The sequence below is a fragment of the Akebia trifoliata genome, chromosome 14 (genome assembly GCF_017979445.1).
Source record: "Akebia trifoliata isolate Shusen 1 chromosome 14, ASM1797944v1, whole genome shotgun sequence".
Lineage (NCBI taxonomy): Eukaryota > Viridiplantae > Streptophyta > Magnoliopsida > Ranunculales > Lardizabalaceae > Akebia > Akebia trifoliata.
This window is the reverse complement of record NC_141388.1, coordinates 8,701,950-8,723,551: the sequence shown is the minus strand read 5'-3', so window position 1 is coordinate 8,723,551 and position 21,602 is coordinate 8,701,950. Positions and strand designations below refer to the sequence as shown.

Here is a 21,602-nt window from a genome sequence, read left to right as displayed (position 1 = left end):
TCGCGGCATGATATATTGGGAAGCCATGGCCTGCCTACGTTTCCAGCTTTACACGATTAATTTGTGGTGACCGAATTAGAGACGGATTTTGGGACTCTTAAACCCTAATGACTCCATATCTATAAATAGGAAAGTTTAACCTTTATTTGGGGATAGAAGTTTTGGGGTTTTTCTTGGAGGTAGAAGATTGAGAAGGAGGACGGGAATTGGAGATCGGCTCTTGAGTTTTATCTTCTTTAACTTTAACTCTTCTCTTAATTTTGTAATCTAAGAATGACTGAATACTTTTGTGATTTTGTTTTCTTTTCAATGATGAACTAATTTCTATTCTAGGATTATAATGGAACCCATTCATGATATTTGATTAGTTTTCTTTCTTTTTTCTATGATCCCACATGTGATTGTTTATTCTATCCAATGTTTAATGCGATTTGATTAACTGATCATTGATTGAATTAATTTGGTGAACCTTAATAATATCGGCAGAGTTATTTTGTGTTCATGACCTAGATAGATTAACATATGCTAATTTGAGATAGGAATATACTTAGGTTGCATGTGCGTTCCTTATGAGAACTTATTCTTAATGAATTCTTCTTGATTTGATTCTCATAGGCATATAGGGAATTAGTCTAGAAGAGTATTTTTACATGACCATCGGAAGAGGCTTGTAGAGAATTTAGTGTTCTTGGATGACAACCATAGTGGATTAATTTATCATAGAGGGAAGGAGAATTAAATCAAGTGGATTGTTTGGGGAAAATTATAAACCTAGATTTTATCACTCATTGATTTTAAATCTACAAGTTTATTTTCTCTGTTAGTTTTCTTGTTTAGTTTTAATTCCTATTTTTGCTTTTGTTTGGATAAAATTAGAGTGAGATAAATTGGTAATTAGCAATAGATTAGTATTTAGTCTCCGTGGGAACGATACTTTCTTATCACTTTATTACTTGTTTCGATACGTATACTTGCGTGCGTAAATTTAGACAATAAGTTTTTGGCGCCGCTGCCGGGGATTAATTTATTAATCTTTTTTGTTAATATTAATTCAATCTTATTTGATTTTAGATCAAACTTTTCTTTATTTTGTAAGAGTTTGGCTAGTGTATGCGTAGTACGGGAAATTCAGAACTTATTCCTTTGGATCTTGAGATCGAGAAAACTTGTCGAAGAAATAGAAAGAATAAGCAAGAAGCTTCTCAACACCATACAATGGCCGACCAAACTAATGGTAATGAAGGCCCTAAGTTTATGCGGGACTATGCTGTTCCATTATTAGATGGGATTCACACTAGTATTCGTCGTCTAACGATACAAGCCAACAATTTTGAACTCAAGCCGGCGATTATTCAAATAGTACAAGCATCTCAGTTTGGGGGTTCACATGTCGAAGATCCTAATGCACATTTAGCTAATTTTCTAGAGATATGTGCCACGTTTAAGTATAATGGTGTTGAAGATGATGCCATCCGGTTGCGGTTATTTCCATTTTCATTAAGGGACATGGCTAAGAATTGGTTGAACTCATTGCCAAGGGAATCTATTACCACTTGGGATGACTTTGCGAAAAAGTTCCTCGCTAAATACTTTCCACCGTCAAAAATTGCAAAGTTGATGAATGACATCACTACTTTCATGCAGTTGGACAGTTAGGGGCTGTTCGTTTGGGCTTCGAAAGCCCGCTCCTTATGCTCTTTTAACTTTTAAGCCTAAAAAGCCCAATAAACACTGTTCGTTTGGGCTTCTTCAGCTCTTATCAATATCAAAAAAAGCCTGAAAATAGCTCTTATCAAGAGTCCTCTAAAGAGGGCTTCTTCATTCTGCTTCTGCGCAAAGCAAATCACCGAAAACGGTTCAGGTATAAAGACTAAAATACCCTTCATCTTTTTCTGAATTTCCAACAACATTACAAACCTAAAACCCTTCGTTTTGTTGATTTCCAACACAGACGACAACACAAACATCGTCGTTCTTGTTGAATCTCTCAATACCTCTCTATAATCTCATCTTCTTCCCCAAAATTTCTCATCAACTCCGTCAACTCCGCCAACTCCTCTTTGTAATCTCTTCTTCTTCAAGCTTCTTTCAACTCCGCCAACTCCGTTAGGGTTTCTCAAATCGAACAAAGGTAAGGTTTCTTTTACATCACTTTCAAGTTATATATATATATATATATATATATATATATATATATATATATATATATATATATATATATATATATTCTGATTTAAGTTCTGTTCTTAGTGATTTTTTTAAAGAATTTTGATGTTGATTTTTGGATGTTTTTCATTGATTATATTTTTAGGGGTTTTTTTCTGATTTTTTTGGGATATATGTGTTATGTGAATGGGTATCCACCTTGGTTTTGGATTCCTTTTTATAGGAATCAATTACAATGTAATCTCTTGGAATGGAGTCGATTGAACAATTTTGTTGGATTCCTTTTTTGGGATATATTCCTTTTTCTTCTCTTCCTGACTTCGTCTAAGAGGCAAATATGATGAATAATTTTCCACCTGAAAATCTGAATTTTATGAGGACATTCCAATTTTCAGATTATTGTCTATTTCTGATTTATTTTAGTGATGAGCCCAAACAACCTCCAAAGCAGATTTTGAAGTGAACAGCCCATCAGATTAATACCCTGTTGCACCTGAATAAAGCCATGCAAGTTTGCAACATCTTCACCATAAAGAACTTCAACCCTCTCTAGATTCCACCTTCTATTTGTCCACGCTTGTCCCAACTGAAGAGAACCGCTGGCGAAAGGAAATAATTCAACTAGTGCGTCATTGCCTCTCCAATTATGAAACATTAAAGAGATATTTTTACCATTCACTACAGGAAAAGTGATATAAAGCGACGAGATTTAGCGACGGCAAAATTCTATCCGTCGGTGTAGAGAGCTTTTAGCGACGGATTAAAAAAGATTTCGTCGGTAAAGAGTTTATTTTCTCAATTTTTTTTTCCTTCTCCTTTCATTTTCCTGAAGTAAACGAAACACTTGTTTCTTTGTTTTCCCAACCGAACGAGCTCTCTGATTTCCTTCGTTTCTATTTCCCTTGAACCAAATTGAATCTCTCGATTTCGACATCTGAAATCAAATGAAATCTCCGTTTTTGATCCGAAGAGATCGAGCTGAATCTTGAGGCATCGAGCTGATCAGGGACGAAGATTAGATCCGAGGAGAGAGCTGATTAGGGACGAAGAGATCGATTCGTTCAACAATTTCAGATTTTCGACTAGAGGTCTAGGGTTTCTCATCGATCAAACCAAGGTAAATAGATCTGTGTTTTATTTTATTTTCCAAGTTGATCCTCAAAACCTAATTAAAAGTCTTCTGTTTTGAGCTCTCCGATTTTAAAAGTCTAATTAGATATCGTTAATAAAGTTCTGTTACGTTTGCAAATGGAAATGGTGGACAAACTAGGTTTGAATTCGAAGCTTTAAAAATCAAAGAAACTCAGAAAAGACTTTAGTGAGTTCAGTTCTTTCTTCACTATGAAAAACAATCCAAAACGAAATCTGTTTTTGACTCAGTTTCAAAATTTTCAATTTACTTTATAAAATCCTAATTCCTGGATTGATCCTATGATCTCTTATTATTATTGTGATTTATCTTTCAAAAATCTTTCTTGAACTATTGATTAGATTAATGCCAAATCTGATGCTGAATTTTATGTTGAATCCGCGAACTGGAAGAAATTTCTGAGAATAATTTAGCATTAAAAGAGTTCCATAAGAAGGACATCAAGTCCCTCGTGTTCAAAAAGATTAGGCCTCTTGCCAAGTATCAAGTACTAAAATCTCTATATTTCCTGTTTGGTAGTTTGTTTATAACAATATAATGTATATCGATTTTGATGAGAATGGTGATACAAATTCAATTTCATCTCTATCTCTCAAGAAGAGGAAAGGTACTCCTCATAGGGCTCCTCTATGTTAAACAAAGAAAAATGACATTTTTTTATTTAGAATATTATATGGTAATTAAATAATATTTATGGTTATAATTAAGAAGAAAATCCCTTCTACTTGTATACTCCATTGGAATTGCTAGGTGGACCCTAAAACTTGGATAAAGTTTTTTGATGATTGGTCGTTATGATCATGATTGGGGTTTGCTAGGTGGGACAGTAAATATAAGCTGTACAGCATAAGAGGTTGGGTATTTTTTGTTATTATTTTCTGTTTGAGCTCATGTAGCTGAAATATTTTAATTATTAATAGTAAAAAAGGAATAATTTTTTTTTTTTTTAATTTAGATGATTGGATGTAGTTTTGATTGTATGTTTCCATTATTGAATTATAGTTAATTGAATCAAATTGCATCGGATCAAATTTAGATCTAAATGTAAAGATCCGATCCAATAAAACTAGATCTATTCTGACTCTTATTTGGGCTGGTTCCAAATCCATCGATCCATATGGGATCCAATGACAGCTCTAGTTTATTAGTCTTAGCTTCCTCTATTTTCTTAACTTCTTCATTGTTTCAAGCAAGTATTAGCCTCTTCTCTAACTTATCTCCATATGATATGGGAAGTCTTGGCTTTAACAAGACTTCATTAAATGATCTTTTAGAATTGACTTCCACTTATATGCCACATTATAATTAATATTTTATAACTTAATGATTAATGATTCTATTATTTAATAATTGTTTTAGTAACCAACGTATAATTTATATTCTGTTACATTTATTAATTAATCATTTCCTAATAATGATGATACCACCTTTGGAATTGAGAATTGTTATAATGCTAGTTGTTAGCTTATACTTACATTTTCATACAGAAAATGTACTATATGAATTTTCAACATTTTTCTTATCCCATATACTACTAAAGATTCTCTTTTTCGTTTTAAATTAACATTCTTGTGATATGTTCTTTTGTGTGTGTGACCTTGTGTTATTGGTTTAAAGGTGACGTCGTCGTAAAGTGGACATGCCAATAGATAAAAGTTGGATTCAGTTGCCTAGAAGTACCCTTGAGTATGATGAAGGAGTTATTAAGTTCTTAGATTTTGCATTTTCTCGTTCAAGGTTTGGTAACATGATTAAGTGCCCATGTGTCAGATGTCTCAATGCGATTTTAAAGGATCGAGATAACGTGCATGGTGACTTATTATGGTATGGGATGAATAAACATTATACTCGTTGGACTTACCATGGAGAGAAATTTGAAGATGAAGATAATAGTGATGAGTCTGAAGAGGGTGATGATATGCAAGGGATGTTACAAGATGCATTCGGAATCCCTAATTTTGATGATGAAGAGGTTAATGAGTTAAATGATGATGGTTCGGATGAGCCAAACGATGATGCAAACAAGTTTTATGAAATGTTGAAGGATGTTGAGACTGAGTTATACCCGGGTTGCACTAAATTTTCAAAACTATCTTTCATTGTAAAGTTGTTACACCTGAAATGTCTTAACGGATGGAGTAATAAATCATTCGATATGTTACTTGAGTTGTTAAAAGATGCATTTCCTGTTGGAGAAAAGTTGCCAAAGAATTACTATGAATCGAAGAAGATTTTGCGAGGACTTGGTTTACATTACAATAAGATAGATGCGTGCCCGAATGATTGCATGTTATTCTGGAAAGAACATGAGAATGCAAATGCATGCGCAGTATGTGGTGAGTCTAGGTGGAAAACTGTTAAATGCCAATCATTTGAAAATCCCTCCGATTCGTCTTCAAAAGAGAAGCAAATACCTGCAAAGATTTTGCGTCATTTTCCATTGATTCCTAGGCTTAAGAGGTTGTTTATGTCTTCAAAAACAGCTCAACATATGAAATGGCACGTCGAATATCGTATAAAAGATGGGGTAATGAGGCATCCAGCAGACTCTATGGCGTGGGAAGCTTTAGATAATAAATACCCATCATTTGGTTCTGAACCTCGGAATGTTAGACTTGGATTAGTCACTGATGGCTTCACTCCTTTTAGTTACATGAGTACTCCTCACAGTACATGGCCCGTTGTTTTGATTCCATATAACCTCCCGCCATGGATGTGTATGAAGCAAACCTCTTTTATAATGTCGTTGCTTATTCCTGGTCCTAAGGCTCCCGTGAATGACATCGATGTTTACCTACAACCATTAGTGGATGAATTGCATGAATTGTGGATAGAAGGAGTTAAAACATATGATGCATCAACAAAACAAAATTTTCGGATGCATGCAGCGGTTTTATGGACTATCAGTGACTTTCCTGCATATGCTAACTTGTCAGGATGGAGCACTAAAGGAAAACTTGCTTGTCCATCCTGTCACAAGGATACTTGTTCAATACGATTGCAAAAAGGAAATAAAGAATGTTACTTAGGACATCGTCGATTCTTACCACTTGATCATAAATTTCGACATAATAAAATGTCCTTTAATGGCAGAAATGAGTTGGGAGTTGCGCCAAAACCATTGACTGGCGAGAATGTGTTCGATCAATTACGTGACTATGAGCAAATTATATTTGGTAAGGCAGATAAAGATAAGGATGGGAGGAAAAGAAAAAGGGATGATTGCAAATTACCGAAGAATTGGAAGAAGAAGAGCATTTTTTTCAATTTACCGTATTGGAAAGATCTTTTGTTGCGTCATAGTTTGGATGTTATGCACATTGAAAAGAATGTGTGTGAGAATGTGATCGGAACATTATTGAACATTGAGGGTTCAACAAAAGACAATTTGAAGACCCGTCTTGATTTGCAATTAATGGGTATAAGAAAAGAACTTCACCCGATATCGAATGGGGGAAAGTTGTTACTACCACCTGCATGTTACACAATGTCTTCAGTTGAGAAAAAGAAATTTTGTGAATGCTTGAAGGATGTAAAAGTACCAGATAGTTATTCGTCTAATTTCTCAAGGTGTGTTCAAGTCAAACAATGCAAAATATCAGGGCTCAAGAGTCACGATTGTCATGTTTTAATGCAACAATTTATTCCACTTGCGCTAAGAGGAATCTTGCCTAAGAATGTGTGTTTGGTTTTGATTGAGTTGTCCACATTCTTCAGACAATTATGTTGTAAGGTTCTAAGGATAGAGGAGTTAGAACGCCTTGAATCTCAGATTGCGTTAACACTTTGCAAAATGGAGATGATATTTCCGCCGTCTTTCTTTGATATTATGGTACATTTGCCTATTCATTTAGCCGATGAGGCCAAGTTGGCCGGACCAGTACAATATAGGTGGATGTATCCAATAGAAAGGTACTTGCACAGGCTAAAGTCATATGTACGTAATAAAAATCATCCAGAGGGTTCTATTGCTGAAGGGTATCTTTGTGAAGAATCGTTGACATTTTGCTCGAGGTACTTGCATGGGATTGAAACGAGGTTCAATCGACCAGTGCGTAATAATGATGTTGTTGATGATGGTTCAAGTGAAAAATTGTCAATTTTCAAAGAAAATGGCCGTGTTATAGGAAAGGCAATCTCACAAATGTTGGGACGGAGTGAGTGGGAACAAGCTCGTCTATACGTGCTAAACAACTGTAATGAAATTGCTCCATTTGTTCGGTAAGATAAATCATTTCAAAATATTTTTATTTATATTCATAATTGATAGTAGTCCTTAATCAATGAAATAATTTATTGTACAGACAACACAAACAGATGATTAAAGACACTCATAATCACATGAGTATTAGGGATGTGGAGCGAAAACATGTGAAGGAGTTCGCTGAATGGTTCAAACATCATGTATGTGATAAATATTATCAAAATTAACCCACTTAAATATAGTTTTAAATGTATTAATTTCATTTTTTGATCTTAATAGGTTTCACAAATGCGATTAAATGGTGAAGACGTAAATGAACAAATCTATCAGTTAGCTCTTGGCCCTTCTCATAATGTGATTTGTTTTAAGGGCTTCATTGTAAATGGCTTTAGATTTCACACCAAAGAACGAGATAGCCGGAGAAAAACTCAAAATAGTGGAGTATTTGTCTTTGCAGAAACACATAGTTTTGCAAGCGCTAAGGACACTAATTCGGTGATAGGTAATGTGGGATACTATGGCATCTTAAATGATGTTTTAGAGCTGAAGTATCCAGGTGGGAATCGAGTCATACTATTCAAATGTCATTGGTGGGATGTCATAAACCGTGGGGGATTCAAGCAAGATGAATATGGTTTCAAGTGTGTGAATGTTACACGGACCTTAGCCACCAACGAACCATACATTCTTGCAAATCAAGCACAACAAGTTTTTTATATAAAAGACAACACCCATTGTGATTGGCGTGTTGTAATAAATACACAACCACGAGACTTATACAATATGGAGCCGGAAGATGATGTAGTAGCAGAACCTTTCCAAGATAATGAGCCAGGGTTGCATCAAAATGCAATCGATACAAATGATGATATTATCACTTGGAATAGGAACGATATCCAAGGAGTACTTGTCGAAGGATATGTTGGTGATGATCAAGGCTTCATTAATGATGATGATGACGATTACATCTAGTATATGATTGATTGTGTAAATTGTTGTTTTTTTTTATAATAATAGTTCGTTTTAATAAAATGAAATTACTCTGTCATTTGATGAATATATTGATTTTAATTATCTGAGAAATTGTTGGTTAGATATGTTGCGTAGAAAATCATCCAAGCAAGTGGTCCAACAGACAGAGGGGAGAAATAACCCCTCAAATTCAATCTCAGATGCATCATCGAGTATAGCTAGACCATCTATGAGAGGTAGAAATGGGAGTAGTAATACAGGTATGATATATTTTATTAAGTTATTTTGAATACCTTGTAGTATCATTAATACAATGTTTGTCTAAATAAGTTTTCATTGACATATTTCTTGTTTTGTTATATTTTTTTAACTCTTTAAACAGCTTCTAGCAGTACTAGAAGAAGAGGGCCTACGCGAGGTGTAGGAAATTTTGGACAAAAAGTAGGGCAGAAGATGTTAGTAGATTGGAATGCTCATTGTCAACCAATAGGAAAAAATTCTAGCCATTTTACACATTTCTTAGGGTACGTTGTGAGGCATTCTGGTCATGCCCCATTGCAATTCAAGTCATGGACTGAGGTTCCAGAGCATGCAAAGGATTCCTTGTGGCGAGAGGTTCAGGTAAATATAAATTACTTTATATTTTAGGTATTGTTTTACGTTTGCCTTAACAATATGATATATGTTTATTATTTTTTTTGTAATGTTTATTTTTTAGAGATTTGTTGAGATTGATGATGATAAAAGAGATTGGGTAATGCTATCCATGTCAATGAAATATAAAGGTTGGAAGAATGACTTAAAACAGAATTACCTACAATTCGATACGGATGAAGAAAGATTGCTTAATATTCCTAACAACGTCTCAGAAGCCGATTGGACCTGGCTCGTCCACTATTGGAGTACTCCTGAGGCTCAGGTATAAATTATTAAGAATTTGTTAATTAACAATCCTTTATTATAATTTTATGAAATTTGTGTAGGTTGTATCCAAGAGGAACAGTGAGAATAGAAAAAATCAAGTAATCAAACATGTTGGGGGGACAAAAAGTTGTGCTCAATATCGTCATGAATTGGTGCGTATCTAATATCTGTCATTTTGATTATTTCATTATCTTCTAATATTCAATGTGATTTATGACATATATTTAATATGATTATGTTTGTGTTACTAAAGGGTGAGGGTAGAGAACCGGGTAATTTACCTACTCGAGCTGAAGTCTTTAGGAAAACCCATATTAAAAAAAATGGGTCACCATCTGATCCTAAGTCGGCTGAGCTTATGGTATGTGATCTTCAATAAATTTTAATATAATGCCAAATAAATAAATTTGAATAAGTTCATACTAATTAGTTCATTTTTGTTGTATAGGCTAAAATGCAAATGGATCATGAAAAAAGTGGTGGATCAGATTCTACGCCTATAGGCGAGAAGATATTCACTAACGCGTTTGGACCAGATGGGCATGGTCGAGTGCGTACATATGGTCTAGGCCCGACACCGAAATCAGTTTTTGGCTCCTCTTTTCGTTCATCTCGTACTAGTTATGCCGAAATGCAATCTCAGTTGACCAATCTACAACAAACGTTAGAGGAAAATAAAAGAGAACATGAGGAGAAGTTTGTTGAGATGCAGAATCAAATGCAAAGTCAAATCCAGAGTCAGGTGCAAGAGCAAATAGCGCAGTACTTCCGCACTATGTTTCCAGACGGTCATCCTCCTAGCCATGGGTTATGAGACTTTTTCTATATGCTTGTTTGTCTTTCCCATGACATTTAACTTTTTTTGTATTATCTTCGTACAATACTTAGACTATATTAGATAACTCTGCATGTATTAAGTAAAACCTTTTTTAACTTTGCATGTATTAAGTAAAACATTTTAAAACTCTAGATGTATTAGGTAAAACCTTTTTAACTCCGCCAATGTACAACTAACGTTTTACATTGCCGGTCCCAAGCCCGGATAAAGGAGGAGGGAGAAGGTATGCCATGAAGAAAGTCCTTCGTCAGGTAAAGATTCAATTTTTTCTGATTCGTACTCTAGTTTTCCTCTTTTTCGAGTGTTTGATCGGAACAAGTGGACAGACAAGAGGTTCTTTTACAGCACTGCTCTGGTAGGTGCCTACCACTACCATAATGACATTATCCAACTTTTGACTTTGTGTGGACTCGGCAACTATTCCAGTAGCTATGAAAGCAGATTTGAGAAGAAGGATCTCCCAACTTCAGGTAGTGTTTCTTGATCCAACAAGTCATATGATAAATTGACTACTGTTAGATTATTGTAGGATTCTTAACTACTTTTAATTTGCCAATTGTGTGTAGGATTCTTGGTTTTTGTATATGGGATACAGAAGGTAAGGTTGTTGGAAGGATTTGGTGTGGGTGTAATCTCCTACATAGTAAGCTTTTGAATAATGCTCTGGGGTGACACAGGGATTTACTGTGATTCTCCCATTTCTGATGTGGAGGTGGTCACATAACCGTAGATTCTTTTACTCATAGGTTCTTGTGTATATAGCAGAGATATCGCCTAAGGACATAAGAGGAATTCTTGGAGTTGTGAACCAGGTTGGTACTGTTTTTGTTTCCTAATTTGAATCCTGGGTTCTAAATATTTTTAATTAAAAACCAAATGTAATCCTTCAAATCAAACAAGTTTGATCTCTCTGTTTTCTTTCTATATAGCTCTCTGTCAATAAAATCTAAATTCATAAAATTTACATGTGACAGTGGGATTAGCCTCACCCAAAGGGTGGGGGTCACTCTCTAAGGACAATTCAACCAGTTGCACATAGGACTTTATGAGGAGGTGGTACATGTGACAGTGGGATTAGCCTCACCCAAAGGGTGGGATACCCAATATAAGCAAAAAAGTCGTTGAAACTTTAATTAAGTTGTTAGGTTTGTCAAGATGTTGGCAAAGCATTTAACAAATGGTATATAGTTTGCTATCCTTCCCATTCCCATATGGTGACTATATGTTTGTATTGGTAATTTTCTGTACATATTTTTCTATCCTACGTACCCACTCCCATATGAAGAGTATATGCTCACATTAGTAATTTTCTATGACTAGAATCCTATATGAGATTAGGGTTGGCAATGAGTTAGGTGTGGCCGTGTGAGTCGGATGAAGCATATTTCATATTCATATCGGATTCTATATTTGGATATCCATATCCAATTTTTTACTTGATTTTATTAAGGATATTTGTATCCAACTACTGGTTAGTGGCAATGAGGCTTTTCTTCCCATTTATGTTCTTAATCATGAAAAATGTGTTTATATTTATAGTTTATTCTTTCTCCACTTTTATTCAGCATGCTTTGTATAATGGTAAGAGCAAAAAACCTGATAAATGGGGAGTGCACCAAGAGCAAGCTTTGGCTGGCAGTGAGAGGCTTGCCAAGACTGATTTGCAAGGGGAACGACTCAAGGAGGCTCAAAACATCAACAAATCACTTTCAGCTCTTGGGGATATCATATCCGCTCTAGCAAACAAAAGCAGCCACATCCCTTATAGGTTTATATCCATAGTTTGCTTATATGTCTGACTAACTTTGTATCAGTTTTCATATTCTGATTCATTTCTTGGGGTTTTGACAGGAACTCCAAGTTGACACATTTACTTCAAGATTCATTGGGTAAGTCTTAGTTGACATACTAGATTAACTAATCAGATTGTTAAATATTATTGTTTCTTTCTTTTGTTGACTCTCTCCCCCACTGATTTATGCTTGCAGGGGGTGACTCTAAAACTCTGATGTTTGTGCAAATCAGCCCTTCAGAAAATGACTTGGGTGAGACATTAAGTTCATTAAATTTTGCGACTCGAGTAGGGGCATTGAGATGGGTCCTGCAAAGAAGCAAGTTGACACGGGTGAGCTGCAGAAGATGAAAATGATGGTAAGTTGCATTAATAAGATTTGAAAATCATTATTCTTTATTATTCTATAGACATCTGGGTACCAAGACAGATGAGCAAGCACTTAATAGGAGTTTCAGAATAAGGAAGAGCATTTAGTGGGGGACCATGTACGTCCTGTTTGAGATGTACACTTTTGGGAATATTCATGGAAATTTGTATGTGCATACACCCCTATGCATTTATGTTAAGGGGTATCGTGTGTGCCATTTCTTGGTGTCGTGTGTAAGTGCCTTGTAGATACATTCCATGCCTTTTATGCATGTGTAGTGAATATTTATGTGTATTAATTATATATGCATCTGCTTTTTCATGATCATCGATGTATGGGTGAACGCGTAGATGTTGTGTAGTCTTGGGAGATCCATTTTATGGTGAATTCATGCATTGGTCTTAGGTCTATACGTGTATGAGATCAATTTGTGCTATTATCTGCTTTTCTTCACATGTACTAAGATGCACTGAATTGAACACTATTTCCACTACTTTAGTATTTATTGTTCATTTTTCTTGATTCAGCTATGGAGCTGGTATTGTCTTTGGAGAAGTTGACGAATGAGAAGCTTCTGACTGAGCAGGTGAAGTTTGGCTTTCATGTTTAATTTTCTACTATTTTCTTTCTTTTTTGTCTGAAATTTGTGCTCATCCCTTTATTTGTATTACTTAGGAAAGTGGTGTTGAACAATGTTTAGTTAGATTGATTTAGACTCAGAAAGGGTTCTAAGCTGGCAAAATGTTTTAATAAATGAGTAATGATTTACTGACACCCCCACGTGGCATACTCAAAATACTCTCCTGATGTGGCATGTGCTAGAACCATAGATCTTTTCCCCTCGGGATACACAACTGCTCATACATATGGGGATGTGCAGATGTGTATCCGAGGCATAAAATCTAGGGTTCTGGCATATGCCACGTTAGGAGAGTATTTTGATTATGCCATGTGGGGGAGTCCGAAAATCACGACTCTTAATAAATATAAGAGTTTTATACACTTTGCGGGTGACGCAAACCTTAAAGACTGGGATTTGAATCTAGGTTTCATTTCTTGAATACCAATGGTAGAGAGTTGCCCATGGGAGGATGCAACCATCATCTTCAACATTTTGGGGTCATTAAATTTTCTAAAACTAAAATATTTTATTTTTTAACACCAGAAAAGAAGTTTTTTATTATGATTGTCGGATGTGATTAGACAGACATGTTTGTGGTTTGGTTTTGATTTGGATTCATTAACTCTTGGTTTAGGTGGAAGCCATAAAAAAGATATCGGAATATGTTGCTCAATTAAGAAGGGTGGGGAAAGGACATGGTAAGAATCAAATTGAAAAACACAAACCCTCACTCTTCATTATTTATTCAACTTTTCTTTCTAAAAATGGTGCTTAATAAGTGCATTGGTTTTGGTTGGTTTGCTCAGGTGTATGGCATTTTGACCAGACACTGCTCAACAATGGAGCTGCGGCTTGATGTTGAAACTTGGCTACAGTTCAAGGAGTGTGTCAGAGGTTTGTTAATAAATAGTTGTTTTCTGTGTTGGAGGTCTTGAAATGAAGAATAGTTATCATGTCTCTTTCTCAGGAACTTGAAAACAAGATGAAAGAGAGAGACTTCTTAGAGTCTATGGCACTTCAGCAAAAGGTTTGTTCTTCACTTCAATAACTAAAAGGGATAAAAAGGGGCACCATATCTCATCCTGTTTAACCAACCACTCACCTAGCATTTTCTTCTATTAAATAGTTTGTTTATGACTCAGGGCACCATATCTCATCCTGTTTAACTTGGATGTGCTAATAAAATAATGGAGTTTCAAAGTCTTTATATTTCTTGGACAGTAATTTTTGTTCTTGTTGTAGAACACTTAAGTTTATCCTCATCCTTGCTTTTTTCACATAACTACAGGCTTGAGTCTTTGTTGTTCATTTTGATTCGAAGCTTTCCTACCTTTTCCATTCCAATTTGCGTTATGATTATCAATTAAATATCTTCGATAATATACTTTTAGTTGAATTCCTTATTCGAGACAAACAAGTCATCATTCTTAACTTGGATACACTAAGAAAATAATGGAATTCAGAAGTCTTATTTTCTTGGATAATAATTTTTATCCTTATTTTTTGCACTATCCCTAACTGAACTGCAGACTTTAGTGTAATTTATTTGCTTGGAAGTTGGAGGCTTTCTTTCTATTTTCATTCCACTTTACATTGTATTTATTTGAACATGCTATGATGTGCATGCTCTCCTTGATGTTAAGAACAGATCTGCATTCTGTATTTTCTACATTGACCCTCAATTTCGAAGAAACTCTGCAAACCATATCATTTAGTTTTTTGTATATGCCACTCATGCTTATATAGGTAGGTAGTGATCAACTGCTTTCACACATCTTTTCTTTTAATTTTGTGCATGTGATATTCTTCAGATCTGAAAGCCAATTACATTCCGTTTTTCACCATCACCAACAAGCGTTGGAGTCTGACCAACAGTCGGAGCAATCTAAGGGATCGAAGTCGGGCAATACTGCTCTTGCTGTTGCTAATGAGCAGGAGAAATCTATTCAAGCTTGTCAACAACAACGTTCTAGAGATATTCAGAGAAAAAATGGTAAGTTTTCTGTTCACCTTATAATAATCTTCTTCAACCAGTAGGAAATTCAGCACAATTATGTTTGTTTTATTAATCACACCGAAACTGCCACTTTCAACTACTGCCGTAGGTTAATTAATTTCATAAAGGATAAGCCAATCTACAGTGGGAGGTGGGGTGGGGCTGGGCTGGGCTGGTTTTTGTCAATTTACAGTGGAGGGGCTCCCCACTGTCAATTTACAGTGAGAGGTGGGGTGGGGCTGGGCTGGTTTTTGTAAATTTACAGTGTGAGGGTGGGGGGTGGCTGGCTTTTGTAAATTTATGATGTGTGGGGGGTTCAGCAATTTACAGTGTGGGGGTGGTAAGCTGATATAATTGATATATGGGCTGGGCTGGCTTTAGTAAAATTTTTTTTTTAACAAAATAGCATATACCGACGGACTTAAAAAGTCTGTCGGTAAAGATGTAAATAAACAAATGAAAACAAAATTTCCGCAAGAATTTTTTTTCCAGAAAATAATGGATATAGCGACGGAAATTTTATTATGCCGTCGCTAAAACAATTACCGACGCTATCAACTCCGACGAGTGCCGACGAAAAACCTCTCCGTCGGTATATTATTTTGCGACAGAATTATGCAGATTTAGCGACGGATCTATCCGTCGGTATAAGTCCATTTTCTAGTAGTGATTGCCCACAATAAATCTGACATTTTGAAGCATCAATGGCATTAATTTGACCATAGCTTTCCAAATAAGAGAAGAATTTTGAAAATCTTTAGCTGTATACATGCATTGATCCTTAAGCTATTTACCTTTTAGGAATTATGTCCATAAGGACTGAATAGTGTGAAATTTCCAACATAGTTTCATCATCTTAATTTTGTGGGGTCACGTTCAATGGCTAACTTTTTGGCAAAACATTTTTTAAAACATGAGTTAGAAGTTTTGGAATGGGCTGATTTTTGGTGAGGATGATCTCTACTGTGAGGAGATCATCCTCACCAAAAATCAGCCCATTCCAAAACTTCTAACCCATGTTTACAAGTTGAAAAATCGTGGACTGTCCATTTTTTGTAAACTGTTTTTGATGGGGTTAGAAGTTTTCGAATGGGCTGATTTTTGGTGATGATGATCTCCTCACCGTAGAGATCATCCTCACCAAAAATCAGCCCATTCCAAAACTTCTAACTCATGTTTTGAAAAATGTTTTGCCAAAAGTTAGCCATTGAACGCTACCCAATTTTGTGTATGTCTTCTAAACGACAAAGTCCTAGACCTCCTTCCTTCTTTGGAGTTGCCAACTTATCCCATCGCATAAGGTGAATTTTTTTCGAGTCACAATCTTGTTCAATTGTATGAATTATTGATTTAGGAATTGGAAGGATCGAAAGAAGGTAAATTGGCATGGAAGCAAAAACGTGCTTTAATAAGGTTAGCCTTCCTCCATCCGCTAATAGCAGATTTCCAACCTTCCATTCGCTTGAGAATTTTTTCAACCAAACCGTTGCAGCTCTCCCTAATAATTTTGGACATTAATGTAGCAGTGAACACACAGCAGAGAACCATATAGTGGTGCTATGCTTCTAAGGATAAGCATACCATATGCATAGTTATAGTGGCTTAAGGATATGTAATATTTACAATAATTTGAGTTTTCAGTATTTATAGTAAAAGTGTGATAATATTACATTAAGCAAGTGGAAATAATCAGTCAAAAAAATGTATATTGTCACCATTAGTTTCAACTATAATGTATATTCATACATTTGCAAAAGAAATAAGCCCACTGGATGAAAGGCCATTTATTTTTGATGAATTAACTGTAGTTAGTAGATTGTTCATATAATTTATTTCTTTAAAGCAATATTTTGTGTTACCTTATCATGTTATCTACCTTTCTCCTTATGTTTTCATATAAGTTTCTTCCTATGAATATCTTCTTTTTGTTAGGACTTCTTTGAATTAGTTCATCTATGTCATCTTGTGTATTGGATATGGTTTCTCATAATCTAACTTGGAGTTCGTGGGGACTATTTATGGTTAGCAAGTTAGGTTAATTTTTCTTCTTTTAAAGTTGTGGGATAGTTCATAGTCAATGTGTCAATCAATTAATGATTGAAATTAGTCGAGATTACTGTTTTAGCTATGTTCTATCATGTGTATTGGATATTCTATCAATTAATGAGGAAAGTTTTATTTAAATTCACCTCACATGAAAAATTTATATAGATAAATGCAAATTTATATAGTTATTTGCTTTATGAACTTATTGATTATTCCTTATTCATTATTTATTTTTAAATGAATATTTAAGTTTTCAGATGCCGAGACAAAAAGTAACAGAACCAAAAGAGACAGAGTCAAAAATTGATTCTGCAAGATGGACACCCTATCTTCATAAGATTTGGATTGATATCTCCGTGGAATTGGTTAAGAAGGGGAAAAGACCTGGTACTTCACTGAATGTATCGGGGTATTCATCTCTGATGAAACAATTCCAAACAACGACAGGGATCAATTATACTAAGAAGCAACATAAAAATCATTGGGATAAAAGTAAAGCTATGTGGGCTAGATGGATGAAGTTAAAAGCATGTAGTGGTGTGGGTTACGACGCTGTTAACAATAAGGTATTAGCGAGCGATGACTGGTGGAACTCTTGGTTGGAGGTAATTTTTGATTAGTTTATCAAATAGGAAAGTCACATTTACCTATTCAAACCCATTAAAGAAATTTATTTATTTTGTAGAAAAATAAAATTGATGCACAATGGCGTTATGAGGGATTGGAACATGTTGAAGAGTTAGACATACTATTTGGAGGGACCTATGCTACTGGAGAGTATGTCGTAAGCTCTTCTAATCCTGGTGCACGTCCATCCATTGGGTCATCTAGAGTTGGAGAACATGAGCTTCATGATGATGATGATGATGGTGGTGGTGGTGGTGATGATGATGATCTTGCATTTGTTCAAGAAACACAACCACCAGAGTCACAACCATTAGGTCCTCAGCCACATGTTGATATTTCTCCTAATACTGATGTTGATGGTGATAGTATCCCTACATTTACTGCACCATCACACAAGAAATCTGGAGATTTTCATTTTCATTCCAAACGACAAAAAATGACGAATGCAACTATGTTGGGACAACAAATTGATCGTTTGATTGAAGCAGTTTCGTCGAGGACGAGCGCGAGTAGTGCACCACCTCCACCACCACCTACACAACCTGGTAGCATTAGGGAGTGTATTGATCTGTTAGATGCAACAACAGAGATCATCCCTAATAGTGATCGTTATCGGTTTGCACTGAAATTATTCAGTATGAAGAAGGAGTACAGGCAAATTTGGTGCATGTTGCGAACCGATGAACTCCGTATTGGGTGGTTGGATGGTGAGATGGAGGATGCTCGAATTAATCCTTCTAAGTAGTATTTGTGTATTTTTTGATATGTATATTTTTTGCGATCTTTCATTGATGGTTATGACTATGGTGGTATGTTATTGACAATGTCTATTTATTTTTTTATGTTTTGTGGATTAGGTAGTATGCCCGTTATGTGGTGAATGTAAAACATGTCTATTGTGTTATCTATGTTATTTGAGTTCTATGGTTTGGATTTATATAATTTGTAATTGTGTATTTATACAGACTTATGGATTCCGATGAAGATATTTCTACGCACGATGATATGTCTAGTAACGATGAAGTTCATGATATGAATATCGTAGATGATGATCTATCGTTAGATATTTTGGTAACAGGTGCCATTGTTGCAATACAACAATATGCTGACACTTTTATCTATAGGGAACCACATAGGAGTTCTGTTTATACTGGAGCAGATTATGTGCGTCATATCATTGATGAAGAGAGTAACACATGCAATGATTTATTTAGGATAGAACGACATGTTTTTCTAAATTTGTGTGATATATTAGAAGGAATGGGTCTGTTAAAAGATGAAAAGAAGATCTCGGTCCAAGAACAAGTTGCAATGTTTGTTTATACCGTGGGTCACAATGAAAGACATAGGGTACTGAGGGCCAATTTTAGGCATTCATTAGATACAATTAATAAATATTTTCATATAGTTCTAAGAGGCTTAATTGAAATTTCAAAACTTTTGATCGTTCTTCCTAATCTCAACGAAGTCTCGATGCATATACGAACCAATGAAAGATATTGGCCATATTTCAAGGTATTTTTTAATGATTTTCCTTTATTTATCATTATTTCTAATAACGTCAAATATCGTTATTTATATTTAAAATATGTAAATATAAGGATTGCGTTGGGACGATTGATGGGACACACATTAGTGCACATATCCCGTTAGTGCATCAGAATAGATTTCGAGGACACAAAGGTATAACACAAAATGTTATGGCTACTTGTGCTTTTGATATGACATTTACACATGTCGTAGCTGGATGGGAGGGATCAGCTAATGATTCTCGCGTGTTCCTCGACACTATTACGAAGTCATCGTTACAATTTCCACATCCTCCTCCAGGTTAGTTATTTTAAAGTTAAGATGAAATACAATAGTAAAATATAGTAAAATGTAATTTCCACATCTTCGTTCTTAATATGTTATTTTCTTTTTTCAAGGCAAATATTACTTGGTCGACTCTGGATATCCATTGATGGAAGGCTACCTTGCACCTTATCGGGGTGTAACATATCATTTACAAGATTTTAGAAGAGAGTCGAGGTCAAGAACAGATAAAGAATTCTTTAATTATATGCATTCTTCACTTAGGAATGTCATAGAGCGATGTTTTGGAGTTTTAAAGGCAAAATGGCCAATTTTGAAGCAAATGCCACGTTACAAATTCGAAACACAACGAGATATTACATTGGCTTGCATGACACTCCATAACTTCATAAGAAATCATGCAATTGCAGATGAAGAATTCTTACGTTTTGAAGAAGAACAAATTGTGGAAGATGAAGGGGGTACACCTGAACATGATAATAATGGTGAGCCTGTAGATCGTCGATCTCGTGTTACCATGGAGAGGACAAGGACTGGAATAACTAATGCATTATATGTTGTTTATAATAGAGCTTAAGAGATTTGATTTATTTTAGATTTGTTCTTAATGAAAATTATATTTCTCTTTTTGTACGACATTGTAATATTTTTTATTTGATAAAATGTGATTTGTGTATGGGATGTTATGTGGATGTTGGAATGTGTATAGGATGTTATGTGGAGGTTGGATTGTGTATAGAATTTTAATATGTATGGGATGTTATGAGGAGATTGGATTTTGTATGGAATGTTAATGTGTATGAGATGTTATATGGATATTGGATTATGTATTATGCAGGTATTTTTTTTTTCAGGAAAATCTCATATGTCCATTTTTAAGAGGAGATGCTGTCGAAATTTCAGTAGAATTATAAAATTTACAAATTTTGTTAAAGTAAAATAATTAATTTTATAATATATATATATATATATATATATATATATTTAGTGTAATTATATATTTATTAAGACATTCTGGTCATTTTTTATTATAATATTAATAGTAATATTTTTCTTAAAATAATGATGAACTATAATGACTTAAAACATATTGATGTACGTATTATGTATTTTTTTTAATGTTAATGTGTATTAGATATTGCGTAGATGATAGATTATGTATCATGCGATGCATTATGCAGGTATTTTTTTTTATCAGGAAAATTTCATATGTCCATTTTTAAGAGAAGATGCTGCCGAAATTTCGATAGAATTAAAAACTTTATAAATTTATTTAAATTAAAATAATTATTTTTTATAATTTTTTAATATAAATTTATTATATTTATATATGTATTTAGTGTAATTATATATTTATTAAGGTGTTCTGATAATTTTTTATGCATTCTGGGTGCATTATCAACATTAAGGGTATTTTGGTCATTTTATCAGAATCCAGTAATAAAAAGCTATCAAACGAACATGCTTTTTTGGCTTCTGTGCTTATGTAACGAACAAGCTTCTGCTGGATATGGCTTTTCAGGCTCCGGGCTTCTGCTTCTTCTATAAGCCAGCTTCTGAAGCTGAAGCTGGCTTTTGTAAAGAACAGACCCTTAGTCTCTCTATGAAGCTTGGGAAAGGTATAAAGATTTACTTAGGAGATGTCCTCATCATGCTCTACCGGAATGGTTGATCATCCAAATTTTCTATAATGGGTTGGTTGGATCTATCAGAACAATTGTTGATGCTGCAGCAGGTGGATCTCTTATGGCAAAGACATTTGAGGATGGGTATAATTTATTAGAGGAGATGACCTCTGACAACTTCCAGTACCATACAGAGAGGATGAATCCAAGAAGAACAGCAGGAGTGCATGAATTAGATACCTTTACTGCTTTGACTGCTCAAGTGGCTTTTCTATCTAAGAAGTTGGATTCATTTGGAGTTCATGTCATTCAAACTCCTACCGTTATATGCGAGGTTTGTGGAAACAATCATTCAAGAGATATGTGCCCTAATAATCCAGAGTCTCTAAATTTTGTTGGTAGTAGACAAAATAATCCATATTCCAACTATTACAATCCGGGTTGGAAAAATCATC

General features: G+C 34.8%; 3 protein-coding genes and 2 long non-coding RNA genes across 5 annotated transcripts; all 5 read left to right on the top strand.

Annotated features, from left to right (window-relative positions):
• Positions 1-4,955: 4,955 nt before the first annotated feature.
• LOC147386041 (uncharacterized) lies at positions 4,956-8,492 on the top strand. The gene is made up of 3 exons (XM_086423228.1): positions 4,956-7,537; positions 7,621-7,720; positions 7,800-8,492. Exons 1-3 carry the CDS (start codon positions 4,956-4,958, stop codon positions 8,490-8,492), a joined length of 3,375 nt encoding a protein of 1,124 aa, XP_086279354.1.
• On the top strand, positions 7,775-10,474 carry LOC147386040 (uncharacterized). The gene is made up of 6 exons (XM_086423734.1): positions 7,775-8,752; positions 8,875-9,113; positions 9,211-9,411; positions 9,476-9,568; positions 9,670-9,777; positions 9,865-10,474. The coding sequence occupies exons 1-6, from the start codon at positions 8,617-8,619 to the stop codon at positions 10,228-10,230; spliced, it is 1,143 nt and encodes a 380-aa protein (XP_086279860.1). The 5' UTR covers positions 7,775-8,616; the 3' UTR covers positions 10,231-10,474.
• Positions 10,475-11,797: 1,323 nt separating this feature from the next.
• On the top strand, positions 11,798-12,402 carry LOC147386039 (uncharacterized). Its single transcript, XR_015171686.1, has 3 exons — positions 11,798-12,022; positions 12,106-12,143; positions 12,243-12,402. It is a non-coding gene; the product is annotated as an uncharacterized LOC147386039 (long non-coding RNA).
• Positions 12,403-12,985: 583 nt separating this feature from the next.
• On the top strand, positions 12,986-13,987 carry LOC147386038 (uncharacterized). The gene is made up of 3 exons (XR_015172022.1): positions 12,986-13,002; positions 13,673-13,736; positions 13,845-13,987. It is a non-coding gene; the product is annotated as an uncharacterized LOC147386038 (long non-coding RNA).
• A 3,537-nt stretch (positions 13,988-17,524) lies between these two features.
• Positions 17,525-18,918, top strand: LOC147386037 (L10-interacting MYB domain-containing protein-like). The gene is made up of 2 exons (XM_086423645.1): positions 17,525-17,685; positions 17,766-18,918. Exons 1-2 carry the CDS (start codon positions 17,581-17,583, stop codon positions 18,450-18,452), a joined length of 792 nt encoding a protein of 263 aa, XP_086279771.1. The 5' UTR covers positions 17,525-17,580; the 3' UTR covers positions 18,453-18,918.
• The last annotated feature ends 2,684 nt before the right edge of the window (positions 18,919-21,602 follow it).